The sequence below is a fragment of the Rhinolophus sinicus genome, chromosome 3 (genome assembly GCF_057876585.1).
Source record: "Rhinolophus sinicus isolate RSI-liver-muscle chromosome 3, RSI-T2T, whole genome shotgun sequence".
In the NCBI taxonomy this organism is placed as follows: domain Eukaryota; kingdom Metazoa; phylum Chordata; class Mammalia; order Chiroptera; family Rhinolophidae; genus Rhinolophus; species Rhinolophus sinicus.
Window position 1 is genome coordinate 152,800,192 of NC_142503.1, and position 25,809 is coordinate 152,826,000.

The 25,809-nt window shown below is 39.8% G+C and overlaps 1 protein-coding gene across 2 annotated transcripts in view; it reads right to left on the bottom strand.

The window, feature by feature from the left end:
- The window catches only part of RORA (RAR related orphan receptor A), a 687,564-nt gene that overhangs the window by 150,072 nt on the left and 511,683 nt on the right, over positions 1-25,809 (bottom strand). For both annotated transcript variants that reach the window (XM_019748671.3, XM_019748672.3), the window contains one exon: positions 22,144-22,173. In XM_019748671.3, the coding sequence (XP_019604230.1) occupies positions 22,144-22,173 (30 nt within the window). The remainder of the gene's footprint in view (positions 1-22,143; positions 22,174-25,809) is intronic.

Consider the following 25,809-nt stretch of genomic DNA (forward strand, 5'->3'; position numbering starts at 1 on the left):
CCCACAACCACAGTACTGCTAGGTGGTGGCAGAGGCGGATGCTGGCCCATGATGATGCCTCTGTGGCCTCAGGACTTTTCATGACCCTGTCCTCTTTTGGTGACTTTCAGTGCCAACTATGCTTGCATCTGCCTCTCAGGCTCTGTGTTAGAGGCATTTTTTTGCCTCTAATATTCTATTTCTTGCTGTTTGTGGCCAGATTCCTCCCTTTCCAAGTTGGTTCTCTTCTTTGCCTAATGTTATAATTCATGTTTCAGATATCCTAGGGCATCGTTTTACACGTTTAAATTTTCAACACTACAAAGAACTGTAGGGACAATTAAAATCTCAACAAGAGCATGAATTCTACCAGGAGGCCCCGACCTCTGTAACCAACACTTCAGATGAAGAAGTGGCTGCTCTTCCTCTCCCACGAAAGCTGCCTCTTTGAATAATTGGGATTTAGAATGTCTATCATTTAAATCAATGAAGCTGCTGAATAAAAGACTTGTTCACCAAAGTTTCTCACAGGCTATAAGGCAGAGAAGGCTTATTTCTTTCCTTTGCAAACAAAGATTCCAATCTTTTGATACTGAAATATAGGTAATGCCACAGTTTCAATGGATACCCTAAAATCTTTGATGGTACAGTCAGGGTTCTGTTTTTTAAGGTAGAGTTTTACAAGAGGAAGATTTATTTGTCACCTTGTCACAATCTGAATTGAACAGGCATATTTTCTCCATATTATTTCCATTGAAACTATATGGCTGGAATAAAGCATCAAAAACAAACAAGGAGGCAAGCAAGTAAAGGAGCAAAAACCCTACTCGCATGTTTTCCTTGCTAGGCAACTGGCACCTAAGCATTTGAGATTAGAAATGCTGTGTACTTTGTTGCAGTGGGCTGAAAATGGTCCCGTCTCCCCCCAAAGATGTCTCCATTCTAATCTCTGGAACCTGTGACTAGGTTATTTTAGATGGCAAAAGGGACTTTGCAGATGTGATTAAGTTAAGGATCTTGAGATGGGGAGATTATTCTGGATTATCCCGATGGGCTCAACAAGGGTCCTTATAAAAGGGAGACAAGAGGGATAAAGACGAGGAAGGTGATAGACTAGGAAAGCAGAGGGACAGACGCTATGTTGCTGGCTTCGAAGATGGAGAAAGGGGCCATGAGGCAAGGAATACAGGTGGCTCCAAAGCTGGAAAAATCAGGAAGCAGACTTCCCCCTAGAGCCTCTGGAAGGAACTCGTGCTGCTGACCTGCTGCTTTTAGCCCTAGTGAAACTGCTTTCGAATGTTTGTTCTCCTGAACTTTAAGAGACTACATTTGTGTTGCTGTAGGTCCCCAATTTGTGGTAATTTATTATAGAAGCAACAGGAAACTAATAAAGTTGTTTACCATTTATCACGTCGCGTATGTCCAGCTCTGTGCTTGGCGTGTATGTAATACGGACTCGTAAATGAGTGTTTACTGAATGAACTGCAAGTGTAAAGGAAGGAACACACCTGAGAATGGAGTGTACCCAATTCATGGCAACACGTTTTGGTTTAAAAATTTCCTATTTCTGAGAACGACGAGAACATGTTTTTAAGGCTCACTGGGTATATGATTACCCAGTTCAGTTTATCCATGATGAGACCCCCGGTTGTTGAGGCAGCTTTGCATTAGCCATCCAGGGCTAACAAGCTCTTTCCTGGCAGCAGGTGGAAGTGACCCGAGAGCATGATAAACAGCCTCTAGAAGCCAATTGCTTTAAGAAAACCTATTTAGTGCTCCCAGGGACTCAAAGAGCCAGGGCGACGGGGAGGAAGGGGAGGCAGCATCCATACTACACAATACAACTTGCAAATACCAGCCCCTTGAAGAATGTTTGGTATCTAGTAAGCACTCAACAAGGAAATGGTAGAATAAATGACACTCAGAGCCAGTGTGTAAACGTGACCCCCTCACCACCTTCTCAAGTCCTACAGAAATCAATCTCCACCATCTCTGCTTTTCTTGCCTCACTGGATGTTCATTTCCATCAGATTTTACTCCTATAAACTAAAGAAGAGTAAAGGAGAACATTCTCAAACCTCAGTCACAGACACACACCTGTCAACATGATATGTATATTTCGGGCACAGGGATTGCAGACCACAGCAATATATCTCACCTTTTCTGGGACCCTCTTGCTTCTTCAATTTTTGCAAGTCTTTTAATTTAAAGAATAATAAATTAAGCCATTCTGGCTGACTGAAGAATAGTTCCCCTAGGGAACTTAACACTTAATGGTTATATTAGTGACTTACAGGAACTTCTCATTCAGGATATTTTTAGATATATCATAGAGGGAAAATCAATACCTTCTATCAAACTGGAGAAATTTGGATGATTCATTTTTGCGACATAGGAACAGAAAAAAAAAATTAACGCTAAATACTGAAAAGAACTCCAGTTCTCCTAATTCAAGCTCTGGTTGACTCCTAGAATCATCATTCAGGAAGGGAGTGACCTTGGGGATCACTTAGTCCTGCTTCCCCACTTTGCAGATGAGGAAAACTGAGGCCCTGAAAGATGGGCTTTCCCAGATCACACTGGCTGGGAAACAGAAGACTCAGGACTAGGGCCCATCTGTCTTGTTTCATTAGATGATGGTACAAGGAGCTTAAGGCACAAAAATAAATAGATGCCGATCTTGTCTTCAAGGTGTTTACACTCTAGCAGGAGAGATAATGTGTATATGAAAAATAATGACACAGAGGAAACAGAAATAAACTCTATAGTAGAGGTATAGAATAAAAAGGATTCTTTAAATCACTGACCCTTGATATTGTTTTTTCCATTTTTTTTTTACAATAATAATCAAATTTGCAAAACCGTGAAATCCTTCCTTTTTTCAAGATGACTTTAACCCAAATACTTGGACTATAACTTAGTTAACCACACGTGTTATTTGAATATCTGACCTGAAAAGTAAACAACTGAGCCAGACCACACAATGCATGTTGGATACAATCTTCTGGGCAGGTATCTCCCCGTCTGCCCAGGCAAGCCAAACCAAAGGAGGCACTGGGTCAAAAAGGGAGGAAGAGTAAAGGATAAATCCATTGACCACCACCCCAGGAGGCCAAGAGGCTCTCTCCTCCCCATTAGTTGTGGCTGGCTCAAATAAAAATAACACACAGGCTGTGATAGAGGGAAGCTCTTGGTTTGGAACCCAAGTACAAAGTATTAGCAAAGAGAGATTATTACCCACTAGAGACTGTCTTTTTGGTATAATTAGAAGAATAGAAAGACCATTGAATAGTGGGATTTGTGAGAAATATGGGTCACGTGTCGGCAGCCCTATTTGCTTGCAGAATTGGCTTTGTGGGTTGGCACACAGCACTGTGAATATTAGAAACCACAAATCTCTAGAGTTTCCTGAACAAATAAAAAGCCTTGTCTACGGATTGCCAGGTTGGAGGTTAGCTCGTGAAAGAAGCCCCTAAGTGACCTCCAAAGCTACCTGTGCGTTTCCTACTCCTCATTCTCTTCCTTCTGCTCCTCCCCTCCTTCCCCTCCTTCTCTTCTCATTTTGGATACAGGCATCTCTGTGGGCCTAACTGTAGCTCATCATGCTTCTGTCATCCCCCAGAAGATACAGGCCCTCTCCATGACAACCACCAACTAGAAAGCCAGCAGCACTTTGGGACAATGGGACAAACCATATATCCATGAACAAAACCAAAGGAAACTGATTCTTTTGCCCCTGGAGGACTAGAGGAGCTACCCCCCAGTGAGATTATGCTGCAATTGAAGGCCCAGAAAAGAAAGCAAGCTCCCTGTATGAACAACAAAGCCAATTCTTGAGAAGCTGAGCCAGAGTGGGGACCCTTTAAACACTTCTCCTTGGGAACCTGAAATAGAAACAAAGCCCTTCCCTGTTTTCATGTGTCCAACCACAGACTCTATAGGATTTTTTCTGTGAGTTCTAAGTAAGTTAAGTAGATGTCTTTCAGAAGGTATAATTTGAGAAAAAAAAGGGAAAGATGAAATGCGTTTTTCAAATCCGCAGGATTAAATATACCTCGGCCATAGACAAACAGCTACGTTTTTATATAGTACTTGCATTTACCTCTGCCTGGCAGGTTCTCTCAGCTCCTCCTTCAAGCTCTGTCGATACTACTTAGCCAGATCTTTATCCAAGGTGATTTCTCGGAGCCCCCAGTGGGAGGCAGGTCCTACGTAGGTCATCTCTTTCCTTAGCACTTGTATCCAACGCACTTTAGATGGTGCGTCTGTGTATTTCTGTCTCTGTACCCCTGCCTCCTCCAAAGAAAACATAGATTCAATTTTTTCTCTCTCTATCCCCCATGCCTTTGACAGATTAGGAAGTCAGTAAGGTCAGGAGGATTCCTGAATGAGTGCACAAAATCTGTATTTCTTGGGTATCCAACAGACAAGAGCATCCAGAGATCTGAACAACGGACATGAGACAGAGAAGATCAAACCTGTGGCTGCTCTCCCCACAGTCCACACCAACAGGGCAAAGTCCTGTCTCTATTACTAGTTTCCATCTATTTGCATAACAGTGTTTTTAGGACCCAGAGGCGTGCTCTTTGTAAGACACTTGAAAAGACTGGGTAAAAATTATTTCACAAATGCCAATCTAATCATCTGCTTTATCTCAATGAGCTGCTATTAAGTGCAGTGCAGAGAAGAGGAAATTCAGCAGGGAAGTTTGTGCTTAAAAGATTTGGGCCACAAATGCTACACAGGACCCATCTTCCCATTTGGAGAAAAACTCCCCTGTTTCAATTGTGCCGTTTGGAATTTCAGCTTCAACTACAAAAGGCCTTGGGAAAGGCCTTACAGAAGTGGCTGATGGTCCTCGTGGAATTACTGGATACACTTGACAGTGGACCCTCTTGTCAGCCTCGAGGGCCCTTTCCGGATACTGCCCTGTCCCTGACAGAAAGGTTGAGGAAGCCAGAGGAGGAAGAGCACTGGGCAAGCCGGCTGCAGGCATTAACAAGAACAGAATTAAAAACGGTCACTTCTGGGACTCATCACACAACTTGGAAATGGTGTTCAATAAAAGAAAAGATAATTTGGGGCCACACTACTTGGAATGAACAGCTGACATGCTGTCACTAGTCTGGATTTAGAAAACTGCTTTGATCCCCAGAGAGTAGATTGTTAATGAGTGTTTTAAAGGACGAGATTGCGGTAGCATGCTAGAGTCAAAAAGGGTACTGGTATTGAAGGGATCCAGTCTTGCTTCCAGTTCTGGAAAAGCAAGGGGGACTGACTTTGAACAAGGCACTTTATACCTCCCTGAGCAATGTCCTTATCTAGACTATGGGAGGTGGGGACCACCAGATTAACTCTTTGGCCCACGAGACTTTTCACATCTGGGTTTTTGTGATCATAACACTGAAAAGATTTAAAAACAAGAGCAACTAATACACCCATCTTTTTTCCTAGCTAAAATAAAGGTGAGGGAACTTTATTATAAAAAGGTAATTTTTCTTACATGTGTGCTAACAATTAATGCATTATTTTTATAGCAATGTAAAGATTTTATTTAGTTTAAGAGGTCAGTATCAACTTCCTGAAACTGATATGCTCATCGGTGTCATGTCTCCTCATCAAATACTAATTATCCAAGGTGGTCAAACCTCCAGTGTAAAAACAACCATAAATCACAAACAACAAGAAGGTAAAAAGAAGTTAACCTATCAAAGTTTTTTCAACCTTATACAAAAATTAAATAGTATAACCCACCTCATGGACTTCTCCTCCCTTCCCTGCTAAAACAGTATTTTGCCATTCTGGCTTTACCTCTTCGCAGTCTGACCCTAATGTACTTATTTTATGGAACACTTTAATCCTCAGATATCTTGTCATTTCACCAATAATTACTTCAGTCTTCATCTCTAGGTATAAAAAAACAACTAACTACCTTGCCATTATTATGCCTGACGATATTAAAAAAACAATTCCTTAATATTATCTAAAATAGCAGTCCATATTCAAATTTCATCAGTCATCTAAAAGGAATTTTTTGCTGTTGTTGTTTTTGGCTTGAATCAGCATCTTAAACAAGGGCAGAAGTGAAACTGATTTCACCCCATTCACAATCCTCTGACTTTGAAATATTTCTTTTAGATGCTAACGTTACTTAGACACAATGTATCTGGAATACAAAAAAATGTGAAGGCCAATGTGATTGCTACTAAATATTTCATTATTTGAAATGTCTGAGTCTATGAATCAGATACAAATGTAGTTAAAGTCTCAGAACTGAAAAAATAGCAAGTAATTCGCATAGTTTTCTCAAATGCATAAATGATTTAGACACCTTGAACTTCCTGCTTTCAAGGTATTTTGTTAAACTTTGTAACATTCCCTGGAAGAAAACATCTGAGCAACCCTAGCAGCCTTGATTCTACCTATAAAAAGCTGAATTTCCTAGACCGTACAGCAGCCTCCCAGCAAATGGAGTATTTTCAGCTGTGGCTTCTCCCAAACTTCAAAAAAAGAGGCATCTGGCCGAACAAGGTGACAATGAGGCCAGCTTTGTAAATGGGACTAAGAGCCCTAAATTGTCACAGATTCCAGCTTTTGGGAAGGGGGAAGGTGAACAGTTTCTCTGTTCACCCTCCATGAGGCCTTTCTGCTAACAAGGTACCGCTGACTCATAACTAGAAATACTGTTTTATAACACCGGTCTGTTTTGTAACACACATCGAAACAAAACAAAACAAACAAACGAAAAAGACTATTTAGACACCCAAACCAATCCTGCATCTGGGCATTGGCATCGAGATCTCAAGATGTCAGAGCGGCTATTTAATCCAGATAAAGTAGGCAAGGCCTTATCCCTTTCCTTGGCAAGAAAGTGGAGGCTCCTTGCCTACTGCATATACCCACAGGAGGAACAACCATGAATTTCATTTTCTTAAAACAGAAGCATTTTCAGACTTGTGTTTTCCTGGACAGCTGCCTGGTGGCTGTAATACATAATAAGGGCGTGTAATTGACAGTAATGTGAATCACTCACTGAAATTCTGGCAAAAAAAAAAAAAGAAGAAGTTATGTTTTTCCAGGAAAAAAATTAAGGAGCAGATTCATTCTGTCCATTGAAAATAGCAATTACTTTACATTTCAGCTCATTAGCTACCTTTATATAAAAGAATCACTATAATTTGCACTAACTATCAGCATGTGTTGTAAAGAAGAGTGATTGCACAATGCATGCAATCGGATGGGTTGGGTCAGATATATTCTGTGAAACGGCAAATTTAGATGGGTTACTTGATATAGAATACATGGGATTCCTCTCCCAAGAGTGAGTTACAGGAGACTGTCCTCCCAATGATTTTGCCACTTGAAAAGCTGCTATCTGTCAGGACCTTGTCATTATTATGGTAATACCCTGGGCAGACTGATCAAGCTGCCATTGATGCCCATGGGCAGCTTCAGAATTTCTTTCACAAGGGCTCAGACACAGGGATCTCCAAAATAATGGCTGGGGATTTTCCCAGGTAGGAGCTGTTGGAACCATGGACGCTTTTAGACCAGGTAAAGGGTTTCACTAATCTATTAATTCTCTTTGAATACGGGAAAGAATAATCTGAATTAATTTCACTATCAATCTGAAAAGGCCCCTCTTTTCCGAGGCAGAAGCACAGAAACTAAACCCTGGAAAGCCATGAAATCGAATTCCATTTAGATAAACACTGACTCTATCTGAACTCTACAGGCTCACATATTTGTCTGAACCTTCAGCATGTGTGAAACTGGAAAGCCTGAGTTCAGACTGGCCAGGCGTCTCAAGCTGCTGGTCCTGGAGGGAACAGAGGTATTCTGAACTGTGAAAATCTCAGGAACACATGAAAAAAACCTTGGGGCTTTAGAATGTTAGTGTTGGTTGGGGAGATGTACTTTGAACCAAGGTGGAAAGAGTGGTTTTTCCCCTCCATATAATACTTTCTGAAGACAGTATGGATTAATTTTCCCATGTGGGATTTCTCATTCTTAGAAGTAAAACTGAAGTCAAATTTCACTAAATCAGAGGTTATGTTGAGATTTTGAGAAATGAAACAAGGTCATCCTGTACTTTATCACTAATTATTACTGAGAAGCTTTTTCTTATATGACAACAGTTGGGGGGTGGGATTATTGGCTGACAATGGTTCTCATTTTGGACAGCCACCTCTGATTTCCAACTTAATTCTGAGTTCATTTGCAAGTAATCACTAACAGGCAAAATGAGGATGGAATCCCACAAGCCACTAAAAAGAGACTTATTATGTACATAAATAAACCTTGAAAAAAATTTCAGATACTGTATCTCAATTATAAGACAGTAGCAGAATGTCAAAATCTGAAAAGTAACATGTAATATATATAACTAGTTCCTCTTGCAAGCATTCTCTTTGTTCCTATATGAATTCATTTTATACGAGCCCAAAGGGTTGGAAATGTGTTATTTATTTTGTTTAATTGAGAAAAACGTGTTAACTCTCTGGAATGTCCACGTGTGGAAAATGAAACATTACATGGAATTGCACACACATATGATTTATCATGCACATATCCAGGACCAGAAATTCTAACGAAGAACCTTATTCAACAGAACAAACAAATTTTTTTTTCTTCAGCATTTGCAATTCAGGTAAACCATAATGCTGAGGCCAACCATATAGTTTATTAGTTTAAACCCTAGCTAAGCAATAAAAATGTATGTCATTTCAAATAAAGAAAATATGTTTTTCACAACGTTAAATGTAGTGTCCATTTTGTCTCCCTGTAGTGATGCTGTGGTGTGCCACTCAGATCCCTCCCTTCTGGACTGAGGTCCTTCTTCGCCAAGGAGCATGGAGTGTTGACTGTCAATGACTCACCCGAGACTTGCCTTTAGCTAAAAGGAGCTGCCTCGTCCAAGATTATGCCTGGGGGCAGCTAGTACCCAGTGGCTAGTTGATGCAGCATAAAATCTCCAGCCCCCTTGCCTTGATTTGGGACATCTCTCAAGGGATATCCCTGCTTCTGATCTCCCTGTGGCACCTGCTGAATTCAGGTTGCAACTGATGACAGTTCAATTTCTCCTTCTGTGCAATGCAGCTTCCATCACCCCTTGTAGGTGTGGCTCCTAAGAGCACTCCCCAATCAACTTTCTGTGTGCAAATCTCAGAGTCTGTTCTCTGGGGGACCCAACTTAAGATATCCATTTCTTTAAAGATACGGTAATGGAGTGACAAATCGGGAATAATGATGCATTTGAGATGAGACTATGATAGAACTTCATTCAGTGTGAGGTAGACCTAGCCTAGCCTTTATGCCAATAGGGTTGATTCCAGATGTTTTCTGAGCCTGGCATCACAAGGTAAGCTCACTTAATGGTGATCACATAAGAAACTTTACAATGAGGTTTTACTATTGCATTAATACGGATAAATATGAACAGTATGTAGATCCTTTGGCTATGTGCAGGATGTTGGAAATTGGCTCTTCTGTGTTTCAGGGGCATATTAACCTAACCCTCTAGAATCCTTCCTTATAAGTGACACTCTGGGATAGGATGAATAAGAACTCACTGACCATTAAAGAGTAGCTTAAGCACTAGGAGAGTCTGTGAGAATGGGACCCACACTGGTCATTTTGTTCATTAGAAATCTAACTTAAGAGAAACACATCAATAGAGTCTCAGGTAAAGCAATTTAGGGCAATAAAAACATATTCTTTTAAATGCTACTATCTCCCAGTGGCTCCCATAATGAAAATGAGAACATTATCCTGTCTCTCAAATCACCCCAATTATGTACAGGATTAGGTAACTTCCACAAATCAGGCCATGGAAAGTTCTTTGATTTAGAGATGTCAGAACCCTTTTTTGGGGGGAGGGGGATGGTGGTGTGTATGTATGTGTGACGGTGTAACAGTTATTCCTTTGTCAACCTGAAACACCATAGGTTGAGCTGCCTTCTAGGACAGTTTCTACTTTGATTGCACTGTGCTGTGTGAAGCTGCAGCACAAAATGAAGACAGCTCCTCTCGCTGCGTTATTAAAGACCCCCGTCTGAGAAAGGAAAGGCATGAAAGAGGCGATGAGAGATGCTGTTCCGATCAAAAATCAACTTCAGAGTCCCAAAAGATCTTCTTACTTCATCCTGTTCTCATTTAGCTTGCTAATAGATGCCTAACAAGAGAAGAATTATCGTGAAGCTGAGAAATCTAGGATTTACATTTCACATAAAGAGACGGACTTTGCATTAGAGGCAAAGGACGTTCATTCTCCTATTATAATAACTCCAAAGTGCTTTTTGACCTTGGAAATAAAAAATCAGTGTGAAGACAGAATTGGTTAGGTCATCGCCTAAGGAGGCATAAAAGGCCACCAGGAAATAAATTAAAATAAAAATAAAAATAGATTCTTTTATTGGGTCACATCTCATCCTCTCATTTATAAGCAAGGTTTCCACTAAAGGAATTGATACTGCAGGGGATACTTTTGCTTTTCTTGTTTTGACTCACGATAAAGTTACAAACAAAAGTAGTGAGGAAGCTACACCTAAAGCTTGAAAGAGGATTCCACGGAAAAGTAGACAGAAACCATAGCTGTGTGCAGCTACTTACGGAGTGGACAATCGTGCTAAGGATACATACTTACATGCCACACTAGACAAACATAGCAATGCCATGTGTTCTGACCTTGAATGAGTAAATGTCATTTCTTTCCAGAACTTCCCTTAAGATTCAGTAAGTAATCTGGGATTATCACAACATCTCATTCCCAAATTGTATAACGTATAAAGCTCACTTTTTCCTCTACGAACTGGACAAACACAGGGTATTATCCTTGACAGGATATACCATCCGTTCTTGGAAAGATTGGCCAATTCTCTTCTCTAGTAGGTAGTTTTCCCCTTTGTGTTTAAATAGATGCCAATGGTAACTGAAAATGTCTCTTTCTTTTTTACTTTATAAACTTGATTATCTGATTTATAAAAATTTGTACTGATAATGCAAACAAATGGTATTTAAGAGGTCACTTGGAAAAATCACACATTCTTCTTTAGAACGATATACAAGTATTTTTAAACCTTTTAGATGAGATTCTGACTTAAATCTTACAAACCGATAAAAGAAACTTGAAAGCAACCAATCCTAAAACTTGAGACTCAACATACAGATGGTCAATTGCCAGACATCAAGAAGCGCTTTCAGTTGTAGTATCGCTTTCCAAAATAATACAGTACACATCTCACAATACAGTTTCAAATAATAAATGTCTGTTCTTCCTTACAGTTGTTAAAAGTGAAAAGATTATTATTTTTCTCTAGACTGAACTGGCCATACAATTTTGTGTACACACACACACACTTATTTAACATCTACAGATATTACATGAGCACAAAGTAGATACTAATCATCCTGCTAACCCTAAGAGATAGCAAGATAATTAAAGAATATCTAGTGGAACAAAGCTACATAAACAACAAGTATTTTACAACACATTTTCCGTATGTCACCTTAACAATGTACTGTGGGGTTGGAGATGGCTTTGCCTGGCAGGTGCTTTTGTGTTGACCTTTGGTGGACCAGTGAGACTTCTACAAGTGCAGCAGTTGGTGAAGGACAAACAAGATGGAGGAGCTGCAAAAGCACTGAGGTATGCCCGTGCACGGAATCTTCTAGGACCTGGCTCCCGGGGACAGCAAAAAGTGCCAGCAGAGTAGAAATCAAGGAGAGAGCAATGCAAAGATTAAGATCACACTGAGAAGGGCCTTGAGTGCTGCACTAAGAAGTTTAGACTCCTCAGACAATGGAAAACCCTGGAAGGTTATTAAGGAGATGGAATAAGAAGATCCTGCTGACAGTGGAATTCCAGAGCAGTGCATAGTTTTTCTTTTTCTTTCCTTTTTATTTGAGGGAGGGGGAAGCAGGAACTACTGAATGTAAAGAAAGCATTTTCTAATATACCTGGTCTCAGAGATCAGAATTTGGCCGAGGCATGTACTTAGCACTACCTCAGCAAACAATAATTCTTAGCACCATCAGACAAGGCTGTTCTCTCTGTTAAATGATGCGCAATGCTCCCTCTTATCATTGGTGTTCTATTATATTCACGCAGCAACGCAAAAGGAGTGCCAAGCCACATCTTGACGACTCTGCTCGGCAGATTGACTGTCTGATAAGCCTTCAAGTTAGAAAAATATTTCAAGCTGAATCTGTCACTAACAACTTTGTATGGTTTGTTGTTTCCTGAGTTGCCTGGCCACTGGGAGACCAAGTCTGAACTAGATGTTTCCAATGCTGAGTCTTACTGACAGCTGCTCTATCATTTTTTATGTTAAATATACCAGCATATTGAAACCCTTTTCATGCCAAGAAGCCAAGCTGCTGATGTGAACAACAGCAGCAACAACAAGCTTATGTTTTTCCCTTTGACTTGCCTGCCTTTATTAGAAGGCTTTGAATATATGCCGTGCATGGATAGCAAAGAGTGCAACACTCATTTTTTATTATTTCATTCCTCTTCGTGACAGACCCTTGTGGCAGAAAAGTAGAGAGTTTGCAGATAGGATAAATCTAGGACCAAAGAGATAAAATAATTGGAAATCATTGTTTTGATGGAGTCAGGGGCAGAGTTAGCAAGAGCATTCCTTGGCCCCCGCTCTCCTGGGGAAGCCTGACAGCCTTGTTCCCACTGCAGACTTTAAATGTCCTCAATCCGTGTAGATCAATTCGATTCCTGAGTCCAAATGACAAGCTAAACTACCAATAATGCCTTGCACAGGGTTTTAAGCGACATAATCAACCGGAGTGGGACTTGTGTCAGTTAGACTTTGTCTCCTTAAAAATCAAGAGTAACAGTGGTAAGAGAAGTTTTTAACAAGGAGGAAAGCCCTAGACAGTTGTCTCTAAGATTCTTCACCACAGCTTCAAGGACAACCAGGAAAAGAGCTGCTATTTGAGGCAACTTCATTATAAAATCATTTTTAATAAGCAATCTTAACAAAGAGAGGGAATACTCTTGTGGAGAAACCCTCCAGGGACCCAGAGGCTGCCCAGTTAAGTTATTAGGAAGTTTCACACAAGGGACCAAACAGCTATTTCATTGGCCTCAGGGGACAGAGTTTAGTTTTCACCTGTTCTCTAGAGGCACTGGTGTTATCCTGTCTACTAACAGCACCGACTGGTAACAATCAATTATCCCGACGCCCCAACTTGGCGAGGGAAAGCGAATTTTCAGTTTTGTCGACACAAAAAGACACGGTGTAAGAGAGACAGGCAAATTAACGTGAGGTGGTTCATTATATAATGAAGACTTCTCATCAACGTGCAGCCAATGAAAATGCCTCATCCGGACCGTAGTGTTCTTTAAGTGAAAGAAGGGAAACTCATTCTTGGAAAATTAAGAAAGACTAACAAAGAGAAAAGGAAGCATAATTACCCTCTTGCAGTCTGGTTTGGTTATGTGAGGGAAATAATTCTTTGTGCTGATGAAAGAAATCATAATCACTGCAGTGTACTTTGCCTACCTAAGGGGTAAGCGAGATTTGGAATTCAGGGTTCAAATGTTACACAGCTATGTGTGTCTGAGTTAAAAAGGGTTGGAAAGATACAGGCTCCTAGTGTATTACAGTAGCCTCCAGCCAATTAGCAGCACGAATGAAAGAAAGCAAGGAGAACCATTAGCCACACAATTCAAAGTACATATGTATTTTTCGAGTTTCACTGCTCATTGCATTCTTCTGATTTTAACGAAATGGCAATAACTGGTCTTACAATTAGACCTTCAAGCCGGGGAGATGGAGCTAAAGTGAAACACTCTTTTTCTTTAATAATCAGAAAAGCCTTCTCTTTTCGGACTAGATCTTACCTGCTCAATAAGCACATTTTCCACACAGTTGATCAGAGGTGAGGCCAGAGAAGAGCCTCTAAGGATAAGAATTGTGTCTGAGTTCAGAGAACGGACTGTAGTATGGAACATCTGACTCACATAACACTCACCAAACGACAGTGGCAACACAAGCACTGTTTACAGGTCGCTGTATTTTTCACACACATTCTGTGGCTCCCCACTGGTTATGAGGTGAAGCGAAAACCTTACTTATGCTCTTCACATCCTCTCTTTTCCTTGTTAATACGCGAGTCAGACAGGTCGACACCACATCCTGCAAGCCCTCCATCGAGGTACCTGATCACATTTCATCCTCCCTGCCATTCCAGATCAAGCGCAGCGCACCACTAGTGTTCCCAGCGCACACAGGCAATCCAACGGCAATCACAGCCCTGCATGTTCCTGCAGTTCTTTCATTACTGAAAGTTCCTCAGGTGGGTCTGTCCTTTCTCCAGACTAAGCCATTGGAGAGGAAGGATTATGAGGTAAGCTTTGTATGCTGCACTGTACCTACCACAGGGCTAGGCACAGAGTAGGGGTTAGAAATATTAAGCTCATAAAATCATTCTGAGTGTCAGCCTGATCCTCCTTCTGCAGGGATTGGCTGTGGCCTGCTTTCCAGCCTTCCTTCCCTAGGTCCCTGTATTACAGCACAGGTATCTGGATTGCCGACCATGTAATCATCTCCCTCTTTCCTCCAAAGAGAAAATTTAAAATAAAGGACTTATGGATTAAGTCTCTTTCACTGAATCCAATCCTTAATCTTGCATATTCTAGCATTTTCTGCTCTTCAATATGCCTTCTAATTATTATGCGTGGCTGTTAATTATTTAAGACATTAGGAGCTGGAGTTGATGCCTAAGAGATCAGCAAAGTGAAACAGGGAAAGAGCTGTCACTCCTATATAGGAAAAACGCTTAGTCAGAGGTGGAGTGAAAAACATTCCACTGGAAGGCATCTTGGACAGTCAAAGGAAAAAGGGTAACCAAATAGCTTGGAAATGAAAACCTTAGTCACTATAACGTGCAGATACGAACATCAATTGTAACCAAAAAGACCATGTGACTACAAATGCACTAACTTCCTGGCAGTGTAAGGTGATAAGGTTAGTGTAAAAAATTTTATGTAATTTATAAAGAAAGTAAATGTATACCAATAGCTTTCTTCATATTCCCAACACGTCGGCATGCCTATTTCTCCTAAGTTTTTATTCCTTTGGCTATAGATCCCAATAGAGACAGAAACTGATGTAACTGCAAAACCAGTCCTAAATTCAGGTATGCTTAAGCATACTCAGTACCTAGATATTTAATTCTCTTAGGTATCCTTTTGATATACATTTCAGTTCCCTAAGCATTCTTTTAGCTTTCATGATTTTGTTTGTTTTTGGTTAGGTTTCAGGGAAACCACAGTATCCTGAATCATACTACCTCTTAGTGGCAATGAATTATCAGGTTGGTTTGAGAAAAGAATAATGCGCAAATTTATTATAAATGTCATTAATGTCTGTTAAAGACTTTGTTGTAGTGGAAAACGGGTTCAGGCTGTACAAGATATACATTACTGCTAGTGCGGGGAACACAACTATTTTAGAAGCAAAAGTAACCACTTTCAACTATTACTATGGAATCAGTTGAGTTGTATGAACATTGATGTTAAGTGGATGCCAGTTCTTTGATGAATTAGGTTAGGTTGTTAAAAAAAGGTAAGTAATGATTATTTTAAAGTAAGAAGGCTGTATAGTTTCTAGTAGAACACCTTGTTTAAATAAATGTTTTCATATAGTGGGAATAACTTTCCTTTTTCTTATAATTAGTTGGTTCACCAAGCTTAGAAGCCTATATACATAAAATAGTTGTGAGGTAAAAGAAAACTCAAGTCAATTATAGGAATGTCAGTGTTACACTTGGCTTTCTTCCTATATTTGAGAATGGAAGAACCACTCTGAGGAGTGAAGTTCTTCATTATAGAAGCTTTTAGGCTCTGTGGATTGGTTTTGAATCCTGGCTCTGCTTCATACTAGCTAGTTGTAGGACGCTGGGCCTCAGTTTTCATCTATAGAGTAGGGATAGTAGCAATGACCTACCTCACGAGATTGTGGTAAAGATGAAACAAATTAACACAACATGCTTAGAAAAGCATCTAGCACTTACTAGAGGCTCTGTAACGATTACTTAATGTTGAATTGGAGATAATGGTATAGCACTTACATACATGCAAGGTGTCAGTCTACTTTGAGTCCTGGCTTTGCCCATTACCAGCTAGATGAGTTTGTAAATTTATTTTCACTCCTATAAGGTACTTATCTCTCAGATACATTTGCTCATCTAACATAGGGGTACGAATAGTACAAAGGTCATGGAGCTGATGGGAAGATTAAATAAGACAATGTGTATACAGCACTAAACATAATGCCTGGAATATTAGACATCCAGCCATTCTTTAAAGAAGTTTCATTGACTATAAAAGATAAAATATATGTATATGAGTTTTCTTAAATATGTAAAAAGAAACATATCAAGTATACTCCCCATACCTGATAGGCTAGGCACTTTTGTTTTCTGCCTACTAATAATCATGGATTTTAAAGAGCCATTCACCATTTCAATACACCATTTTGAACCCTTGTTATGAAATGGGAACACAAATGCTTTTTGTCCAAATTCAATTCTCGAATCTGAGGTCTACTAACAGAGAAAACTTGAATCAACTGGATGCTCTGGTGGAAACACTTAGCTAAATATTCTTTTTTGAAAAAATGAAATTCCCAGATCCTCACCATAAACTGTGGGTTTTAATACTATGCGAATCTTCTCCCTTGGCAGAACTGACTGGGCAGGACCAAGCGCAGCCCATTTATATCCTAATAAGATGAGACAGAGAAATCATGTTAAACTCAGGAGGGCTTGGCTCTAGCTGCACAGGCTGAGTCTAAACAAGGCCAACTGTTTCCAGACAGGACAGGGGCATTTCTACTTCCTTGGACTGGTTGACCTTGAAGGGACTAAAGAGGTATTACTCTGGGTGAGAATGAATGGAGAAGAGCCGGAGGGATTGTTTTTTCAGCACTCAGCGTTAAATCTTCCCCTTTCCCTTTGTTACTGTATGCTTGGATCACGGTATCAGAATCCTTTATGGTCTCTCTAATTCTTTTGTCCTCCCCTATACTTCCAGCTTAGTCTGCTTTCCAGTTGTGAGCTGAATCTTCCGGAAAGAAGATTCACACACTTGGCATTTGTGTTTCAGATTGTTTTCTGTGACTAACCATTCCCCTATCCCCCAATCCCCCACCTTCCACTTAATCTGTAAGCTCCTTGAGGGCAAAGCACCTGTTGGCACATAGTAGCTCCTCAATAAATGGTTGTCCATTGGTTAGCTCTCTAGGAGGCCAGCACCTGTATTTTGGTCATGTCCCATCGTAATGTCTGGGATGGCCAACGGCCTTAGCAAGCGAAGAAATGAATCCTCTTGCTACTCTGTGAGCACAGGGTTATTCCTTTTGCCAACTGTTTGTTAATGGGTACATGGTATCTAGATGAAAGTCTACTAAAGAACTTCGGTGTGGCTTCTTCTCAGGTCTGTCCTAACGAAACACCCTGACAGCAACTGAAATTATAATTGCTATGAGTCACAGCATGAGTCACATGGGTTGTCACAGCAACCTATTAACTATATAACCAAAGCACCTTCCATTAGCTTTGCCAAGAATGGTTCCTGAGTTTTCCTGGATTGTGAAAATAATGTGGATGAGCCCCAAGTTTGGGGTTGCTAAGAGTCTTCAATCAAAAGGAATGGCCTCAAGGAAAGGAAAAGAACATGAGAAAATAAGGTTATTCTAGTTCTTGGACCTCCTAGTAAATGGCAACAGTCATGACAAATTGTTGGGTCAGTTTTGTGATATCAACAAATGCCTAAGGAGAGGAGGTTGAGGCCTCAAAACTAATTTTCTCTAAGTCAAATTCAAAACCAAGTCTCTAGGGATGAAAAGTGAATACATTAACCTATTCCACTTTAAATGATTGCAATAAACACTTTTATAGATACAAAGGATTATTTCCCAAAGAACGATTCTAATTTCTTCTAAAATAGTTTTACTATTAAGAACTAAATCTCTTTATAAATAATATAAGGCTTTAATTTTATATTTTAGGTATTAGCCTCCTATAGCCAAACATTTGGAAATGTACTAAATTACCTTTTAATGGCAATTTGTGTACGAATTAAATATTTTGGCGGGTTCAGAAGCATATTTCATTGTGTAATTTACTGTGGAAAAGTTAAATTGGATCAACTGACACATTTTCCTGACTGCTTACCGAGTAATCTGTAGCTTTTGCATGTTTGTAAGTGCCTGTTTCTGAGTTGGAAGAAAGCAAGCAGAACAGATTTAAACAGGAAGAATAAGGAATATAAACAAGGACGAGAACAGAAGGAAGTGACTGACAATGGTCTGTTGCTTCTGGAAGCAATCCAGGGGCCTAACAGGTATCTTTGGGGTCTGTGATGTGGTGGCTGGTTTATAGAATCCCTAAGATTATACCTCTGTGATGCTAAACTTCCCAGTAGCTGGAAGTAGCTAAGAGGATCGGTTGCATTTTTCACTTTTTCACCTCCACATTTGTCATATCCTAACATTTTAGTGAATGCAGAACCATCCAAGTGGAATTAGATTAAGAAGTCAGGAGCAAACGGTCCGTTGTCCTTGGCAAATAATAAAAACCAAGACAGCAGCTGATTCCAAGAAAAAGATACTTATCCACATGGTGCTATTTCAGCAGGAAAGAGATCAGAACAAACTTGTGAAACACCAAAGCAAAAGCAAGCTTGAAAGTGTCCAACCAAATACAGGTGCTATATAATCACCACACAAATTAAATGGAAATTCTACACTACAGTGTAAAATTTCTCTCGTGTGTCCATATCCCCCAAGTAAAAACTCCCTTTTATGTTCATACACCCAAAACCAACAGCAACGTTTCCTATCAACATTTGAAGAACATAAAAAAATCATAAGAATTCCTTGACCAATTTGGTCATGATGACTTTGTACTAGAAGCCCCAAAGCTTTGCCTTTCCTGACGGATCAAGTAAAGTTAATGACAAACACTAATGTGTTTGTTTACTTCTCAGGAACTCAGGAGAATCTGAGTTCTTCCAAGACCATGCTTGTGGATTCCTCTGAAGCTAACCATCAGATTTTCTTTCCTGGGAATTTCTGGCTCAACTACTCACCCTATAAATAAATAAGGAAGTAAACACATTAATTAATTAATTAATTAATTAAAAAATACATATATTTTTTCTTTTTTTTCTTCTTTTTTTAAAAGAAGCAATACCTATGCTTTCCAGATAACAAGGTGGCCTAAAATATTATCAAGTGTCACAACTATTCAGGTTCATTCTGTAGTTCTGGCATGTATGACCGGTGAGCTGACACTCTGGTCTGATAATATATTCTACAACTATACATGTTAATTTGTAAGTTGAACAATCGCTCTGCAGGGCAGTTAGGAAACCCAGATTGAAAGCACTAATGTGGGGTGACTTCAGCTGTCGATGATTATGTAGTCAAACCTTGACCAAGGTTTCCAGAACCCTGGCTAAAAATGGAAGTCGTCAGACAGTACAAAAATGAATTCATACACTTTACTCACTGACAGTGAAACTTTTTGAAGAACAGATGTCAAGATGATTTAAGAGGAGCTAGAATTTAACATCTTAAGAAAACTTATAAGCAAGTTAGGACAGTTCAGTTTTCAAGAAAAATCCGACAGATGCGAAAGAAGTCGTTTGTATTACTATTAATAGAGAAAGAAGTGGTTGATTTTCTTCCTCCTCACAAGTTGTGGTCCCTGTAGAGATGCTAAGATCAGAAATATGATGGGCTGTCTGCTCAATTTGGTGACAAAAACAACCTCCACGTTTTAGTGGCATAAGACTTTCAGTAACACGCAGCTTGGACAATTAAATTTCTTCTTGGCTTATGTAAAATTTTGTGTCAACTATCTGTTCAGTGCTATTCTTCCTAACTTGATTGGGCCATTTCATTTTGAAAGTAAATCATGAAAGTAAACATCAACCAAAAAGAAAAAAAAAAACCCCAAAATAAAACAAGATGATTTCTGATCTAAATCTTTCTGTCAATTTAATACTTGAATTACATAAAGGGAGCTTTAAGTCTTTCCATATTTACTTAATGCTGAATGCATAAGAATTTTCCTGCTTATTTTCCTAGTTAGAAAGACAATCAAAATATACCCACTCGGGCTATATCTTGATTTGTTTTAAAGCAGGTATATAGCTGATGGAGTTAGTTAAGCCTTTGCTGCAAGGTCAACCTGGTTATATTGCCTCTTAGTGGAAATCCAGTTTTTCCTCATCAGCCACTATTCTCATGCTGTCACCTAAATCCTTTGATGAATTTAAATCCAACCACAGGTTATTGTTTCTGTAACAGACCAATGAAATTATTCTCAGGGATGACAATTCCTTGAAGGTCCCTATGGATGGATAGTCCGTATATTAACTAACATCTATGGTCTCTGTCTCATTAGTTGAAGGGCACACTTTGTATCCAATGGAATTGAACTAGTGTATCCAAGAGCCAAGTCATAATGCAAATAGTTTGTGGCTTTCTGTATATTGCCAGGTGGCCAGGAGTCCATACCCCAAGCCACCATAAACAGTAAGCACAATCATCCGCTCCTGTTCGGGAGAGGCCCAGGACTGAGCTAGCAGAAAGACTGAATTACTTACCACCTCTAGAGTGGGTCCCTCCAGGCCAGGGACGAGCTCATGGGCAAGGCTGTGCAAGGAAGCGCTCTGTACCATGCCTGCCCTGCGGATATACAGAGGACTTCAGTCTCCTGTACTGTCAATCTCTTAGTCATCATGAGCTCAATTATGTACCGACAACAGCAAGAACAACAACAACGATGATGACAAAACAACCCCCAAAAAGCTAAGGGCCACAGACTACCCTGATGGATGGACAGCCAACTGGAACTGTGCATTGAAAGATGGAGGTGCTGTCCTGATCACGTGTCCATCACAGGCCTGACCTTTTCATCTTTCCTCAAACAAACATTCCATTGAAGCCCATGGGAGAGCCACGTGGAGAGACTGCAAGACCGGGCCCTAAAAGTCAGGCAACCATCAAATTTGGTGTTTGGTTTTTTTTGTTGTTATTTTTTTTTGTTTTTTTTTGTTTTTGTTTTTGCTTTTTCTGTTTGCTACAAATACAGATAGACAGACAGACAAACCCAAGAGCAGGTTTCAAGAATCAACTGAGGCACAAGATAAACTACTTTGATGTTACACAGATATTTTTCACCCAAATGTTTCACATGAAATCAAAAATTTTAAAAGTGTATTTAGGAGAAATTTGGGGACATGTCTTTGTCTACCCTAAATTGTGCCATAAATATCTCCACTGCTTGCCTTAGAAGGATGCCCAAACACATCTCATAGGTAGCACGTATCTGTGGTCTACAATAGCTATCAAATTCTAATGACACATTCAATCAAAGTCTAAATATGCTGGTCAAGTACAGTGAAAGTTGACTGCCTGCATCAATGACGTATTAGTTTCATCCTGAGGTTCAAAGCACAGTCAAACATCATTGCTCAGATTGCAAATCACAACACTTTACATTGACGTGAGTTTGTAAACTAATGGTACAGTTCGAATGAAGGCAATTGATGAAAGCAGTTGAACCTGAGAAGTGGGAATGAATACAGAGTATAAATCCAGCGCACATTTCCACATCAAACCACCGATGCCATTAACCAGGGCCCTTGAGGCCACACTCATGGTCGAACAACAGCGCCTAGATCACGGGTCGGTATCTCTACTCCACAGACACAAGTACAAGATGACCTAAATCGTGAACTAGTGGTGAGGAAAAGGAGACCAAAGTTTAAACAAAATCAAGGTGATGTTTCCTAGAAACATACCAACTCTTCCAAGAAGGATCCAGAGTAGGGGTGATCAGTAAATTATTAAATGATCCTCCTGGCTAGATTTTATGAGTTTTCTACAGCCTAATGGCTGAAATCACTAGAATTCATCAGAATATGGCTAGACTCTCTTTAACACAGACTCAGTACAAACAGGTGGAAATGTACCACTTCCGACCACTACAGGTAGAAAAGTATGACCTCTGTTGACCATGGATCACAGCTGAAACATTAGTTTATACTTGAAGGGTCACAGCAGCCAGACATATGCGAATTCCAACTCTTCAGAAAACTTGGGTCAAGAAAAAAAATGCATTACTTACATGTATGTGTCTTCTTCGTTACTGAGATACCTAGAAGAGAAGAAATAATGACAAAGGTAAGAAAGCATCGTGTGTGTGCTTCTCGTACATCATTCAGTGTGCTCACAAACGCATTGTGTTCAGATGGTGATGCAAAGGCAAGATCAGTCTTAATCTCACATGGCCGCAGCTCTGGACCAACCCCAGAGTAATGCAACCACAAACAATGGGGACAGTGAGCATCACATACTGGTTTAAGAGGTTCTGCGGTAAAAAGAAGTGGCCCAGATAGTAATTAAACAGGGTGAGAGAGAAGAGTCTTACTTTTTATTTTAAATATGGGCGATGATCATGTTTATAGGCAGAGCGGGAAAGATTTAAGCCACCCTACTCAGACAGAGCGAGCTGAGCAACAGAGTAATTAATTTGCTATGCCCATTGATTCTGTGTTTACTTTTTAATGAAAATGACTCTTCCTCTCGCATGAAGTATGACTTTTAATGGAGAGGGAAACTATATCCACACAATGTACCTGTCTGTCCATACTCGTTAAGGTGAAAAGGGGAATGACTGCAACGTCTCTGTAAATGGCATCAAAAGGAACATAGACTATATGAAAACAGGAGGGATTCATGAGTCAGCACCCTTGATGTTTCCAAGATGATTTACAGAGAGCAGGTGAGGAATGAAACTAAGCGATATTTGGCACATAAGGACCACATAAAGGTAACAGGAACGCATGCTTCAGAGCAAACAGTACTGTCTCTGTTTCAGAAGTACTCCATTTTGAACTCTTTCTGTATCATTCTTCTTGGGGGATATTCTTGAGACCACATAGGCTCAAAGTCATAAAACTCTTGAAAACTGTTAGCCTGTGACTAAGAACTGTGGTAAACCTTGAAATTTTTTTCTTTCAAGTTATTAAGAGAAACATTTAACCCTCCTCTGGAAAGTAAAAGTTGTTGAAAAATTTGGCACCCCCATTAGACCTCTTACTTAGCTACGGAACATATCGTACAGGGAAGAAATCTGTTATGAAAATCCATGGTAGACATTTAAAAAAAAGTTAGTTCCAAAGTTGTGCGCCAAGACCAAAATCACACACTTGTTCCCCCAACAACTTTCCAAAGGACTTATTTAGGGAAGCTGAAATTACATGGCCCAACTCAAAAAAAATTTTTTTCCCCTTTTTATTGAGGAAAACTAAACTATTGTTTTTCATCATGTTTGAGTTGGCTTCGCAAAGTGAAGTTAGAACCTTCTGCAAAGAGCCTTGAAGGCTCTCTCACACGGGAACTCAAAAAAGTGTTCCAGAATTTTTTGCAACAAGCTTGGTCATGGGAAGGGAACTTCCCACAACAGCAACAGTGAGTCAAGTTTAAAATCTGAACACAATTTGCAACTAACTCCAGCTCATGACACCAGCACCACTAAATTGATACATTAGTGCTCTTTCAGCATTATGAGAGCTATATGTGTACTTTCCTTAGGAAATAATACTTTCTGTAAAATCACTTTGAAGAGAAAGTGCTTATGCTGTCACTCCTGATTATTCAGAACCTGCACACAATTGGATTTAACACAGCCCAAAACAGACCTATCTATATTCGCTGAGTGTGGAACTATTTTCTCCTGACATCCAAAGGCCTGATGAAAATACCACTGCTTTGACTTTTCTCCGTAAATTTATTATACAGCGTGATGCAGTGTTCTCATCAAATATTTTCATGATGATTACACTGATAATAGATTTTGAAAATCTTTCCAGGAAAGCTGCCTGATCCTTGAGAGCACAGTAGCACGGAGGTAAAACTTCTCAGACCCGTCTCTAGGAGAAAGCATGACTTCAGCAACCGCACAGATTCGGTCCCTCGGTTTTGTTTTACTGCTGATTAGTGATCAATAGAAATAACTGGGGGCTACACCTAGATTAGAGTTGCCAGATTTAGCAGATGAAAAACAGGATGTCTGGCTAAATTTGAATTTCAGATGCCCATTTGTTGTTTGTCTGAAGTTCAAATTTAATGGGCAGCCTAGATTTCATCTGGCAACTCTGACCTATGCAAATATAATGTAAATTGTATCTATTATATATAATGAAGACTATACCCATCAATTAATAAACACATTTTTATGGAGAAAGGATTAAAACCCAATCTCTCATGAAAGCAATATATATATATATATATATTTAAAGTATGTTACAACTCCTAATTATGAAGACAGGACTGTGTCTAATATTTATTTTTATTTTTTACTTAATAGCCATTATGAAGACAAAATTCTATTTCCCTACAAAAAGCAAACAAATGAAAACAACGTAAATACACACAAGACAATTTTGATGGGACGATCAGAAAACTTATTGGAATTCCCTTCCTTCTCCTCTCCCAAAAAATAACAATTGTGATCACACTAACAACTGGAATTTGTGTCACTTCCTTCTCTATAGAAGCTCTAGTGCTTCCTAGTACTGGACTCCATAGAAATGGAGAGAAGAAAAGCAGAAAACATTCTTCTCATTTCACAGATGGGTGAACGGAGGCTCAGGGAAGTTTTCAGCACGATAAAAAGTTTTTGTGGTAAGTTAATATCTGACCAGAAGTGTATCCATAGCACGTAGTTTTAAAATTCTGGTATAGACAGTGCCTCTCAAAAGAGTAAATATTAAAAAAAAAATGGTTTACTCCCTGGAGAATACGACTCAGCAGTCAGCTCTGCAAATATTTTAACCTGCAAGGCCCTGTCCCCCAGCCTGTCTAAACCACGAAGCCCCACCAGGGCTTGGGTGAGAGAGGTAGTCAAACAGAGAGGCCTGTGTGTCCTGGTCTGTGAAGAGCAGCCATTTCTTCACCCTTAAGTGGGGTGGGGATGAGTCTTCCCTTTTCTCTTGCTTCTCATTTCCCCAGAGGTTGCAAGATTCCTGTTGTTCTCACCTTAGAACTCACCCTTAACGGGCTTGCAGCGTCATACGTTGCCCAGGTCCTTAAGTGAAAGAGGAGAGACTTACCTAAACCTAAAGTTACCAGCAGCAGTACCAGCTCTGAATCAAGAATTTTTGGAGAACTGGGTTTTCTAAAGATAAAATTTGATGAGTATTTAGGAAGCAAATAGCTCTAATTCTACCCAGGAGTAGGAAAAGGTAAACTTTTAAACGGCAGCGCCTAAGATAACCGGGTTTGAAGTGAAGCTGACCTGAGCTTGCCTTCTTTGCCCATCCACTCTCCTGCCTCCTGTCTGGGAGACCTTAAGCAAGTTATTTAACTGCTCTGGGCCTGAATTTCTAATTCTTTACAATTGTAAAATAGGATCTTACACATATTATAATCATAATAATACTCAAAAGGCTGTTGTGAAAATTAAAATAACATAAAGATGTGTAAACAGCTTTACAAACTAGGAAGAGATAGAAATGTTAATTATGCACTGACCAAAGGTAGGCAGCCCACACAGTCTTATTTTAACAGTGTTGAATTTGAATGTTCTACTGAAATATAAGCCCTAGCTACTCATGATGTTTCTGGGTTTCACATTGACTCATGGCCTAGGACCAATGCTCTGACTTCAAAATTCGTATTTGATGGAGGAGCGCATGAGACAGAGAACCAAGTTCTTGAAAGCGAGTGCATTGCATTCTAGATCCCAAACTCCACTGGATTCTTTTTACTCTCTGAAATCAAGGGAGGA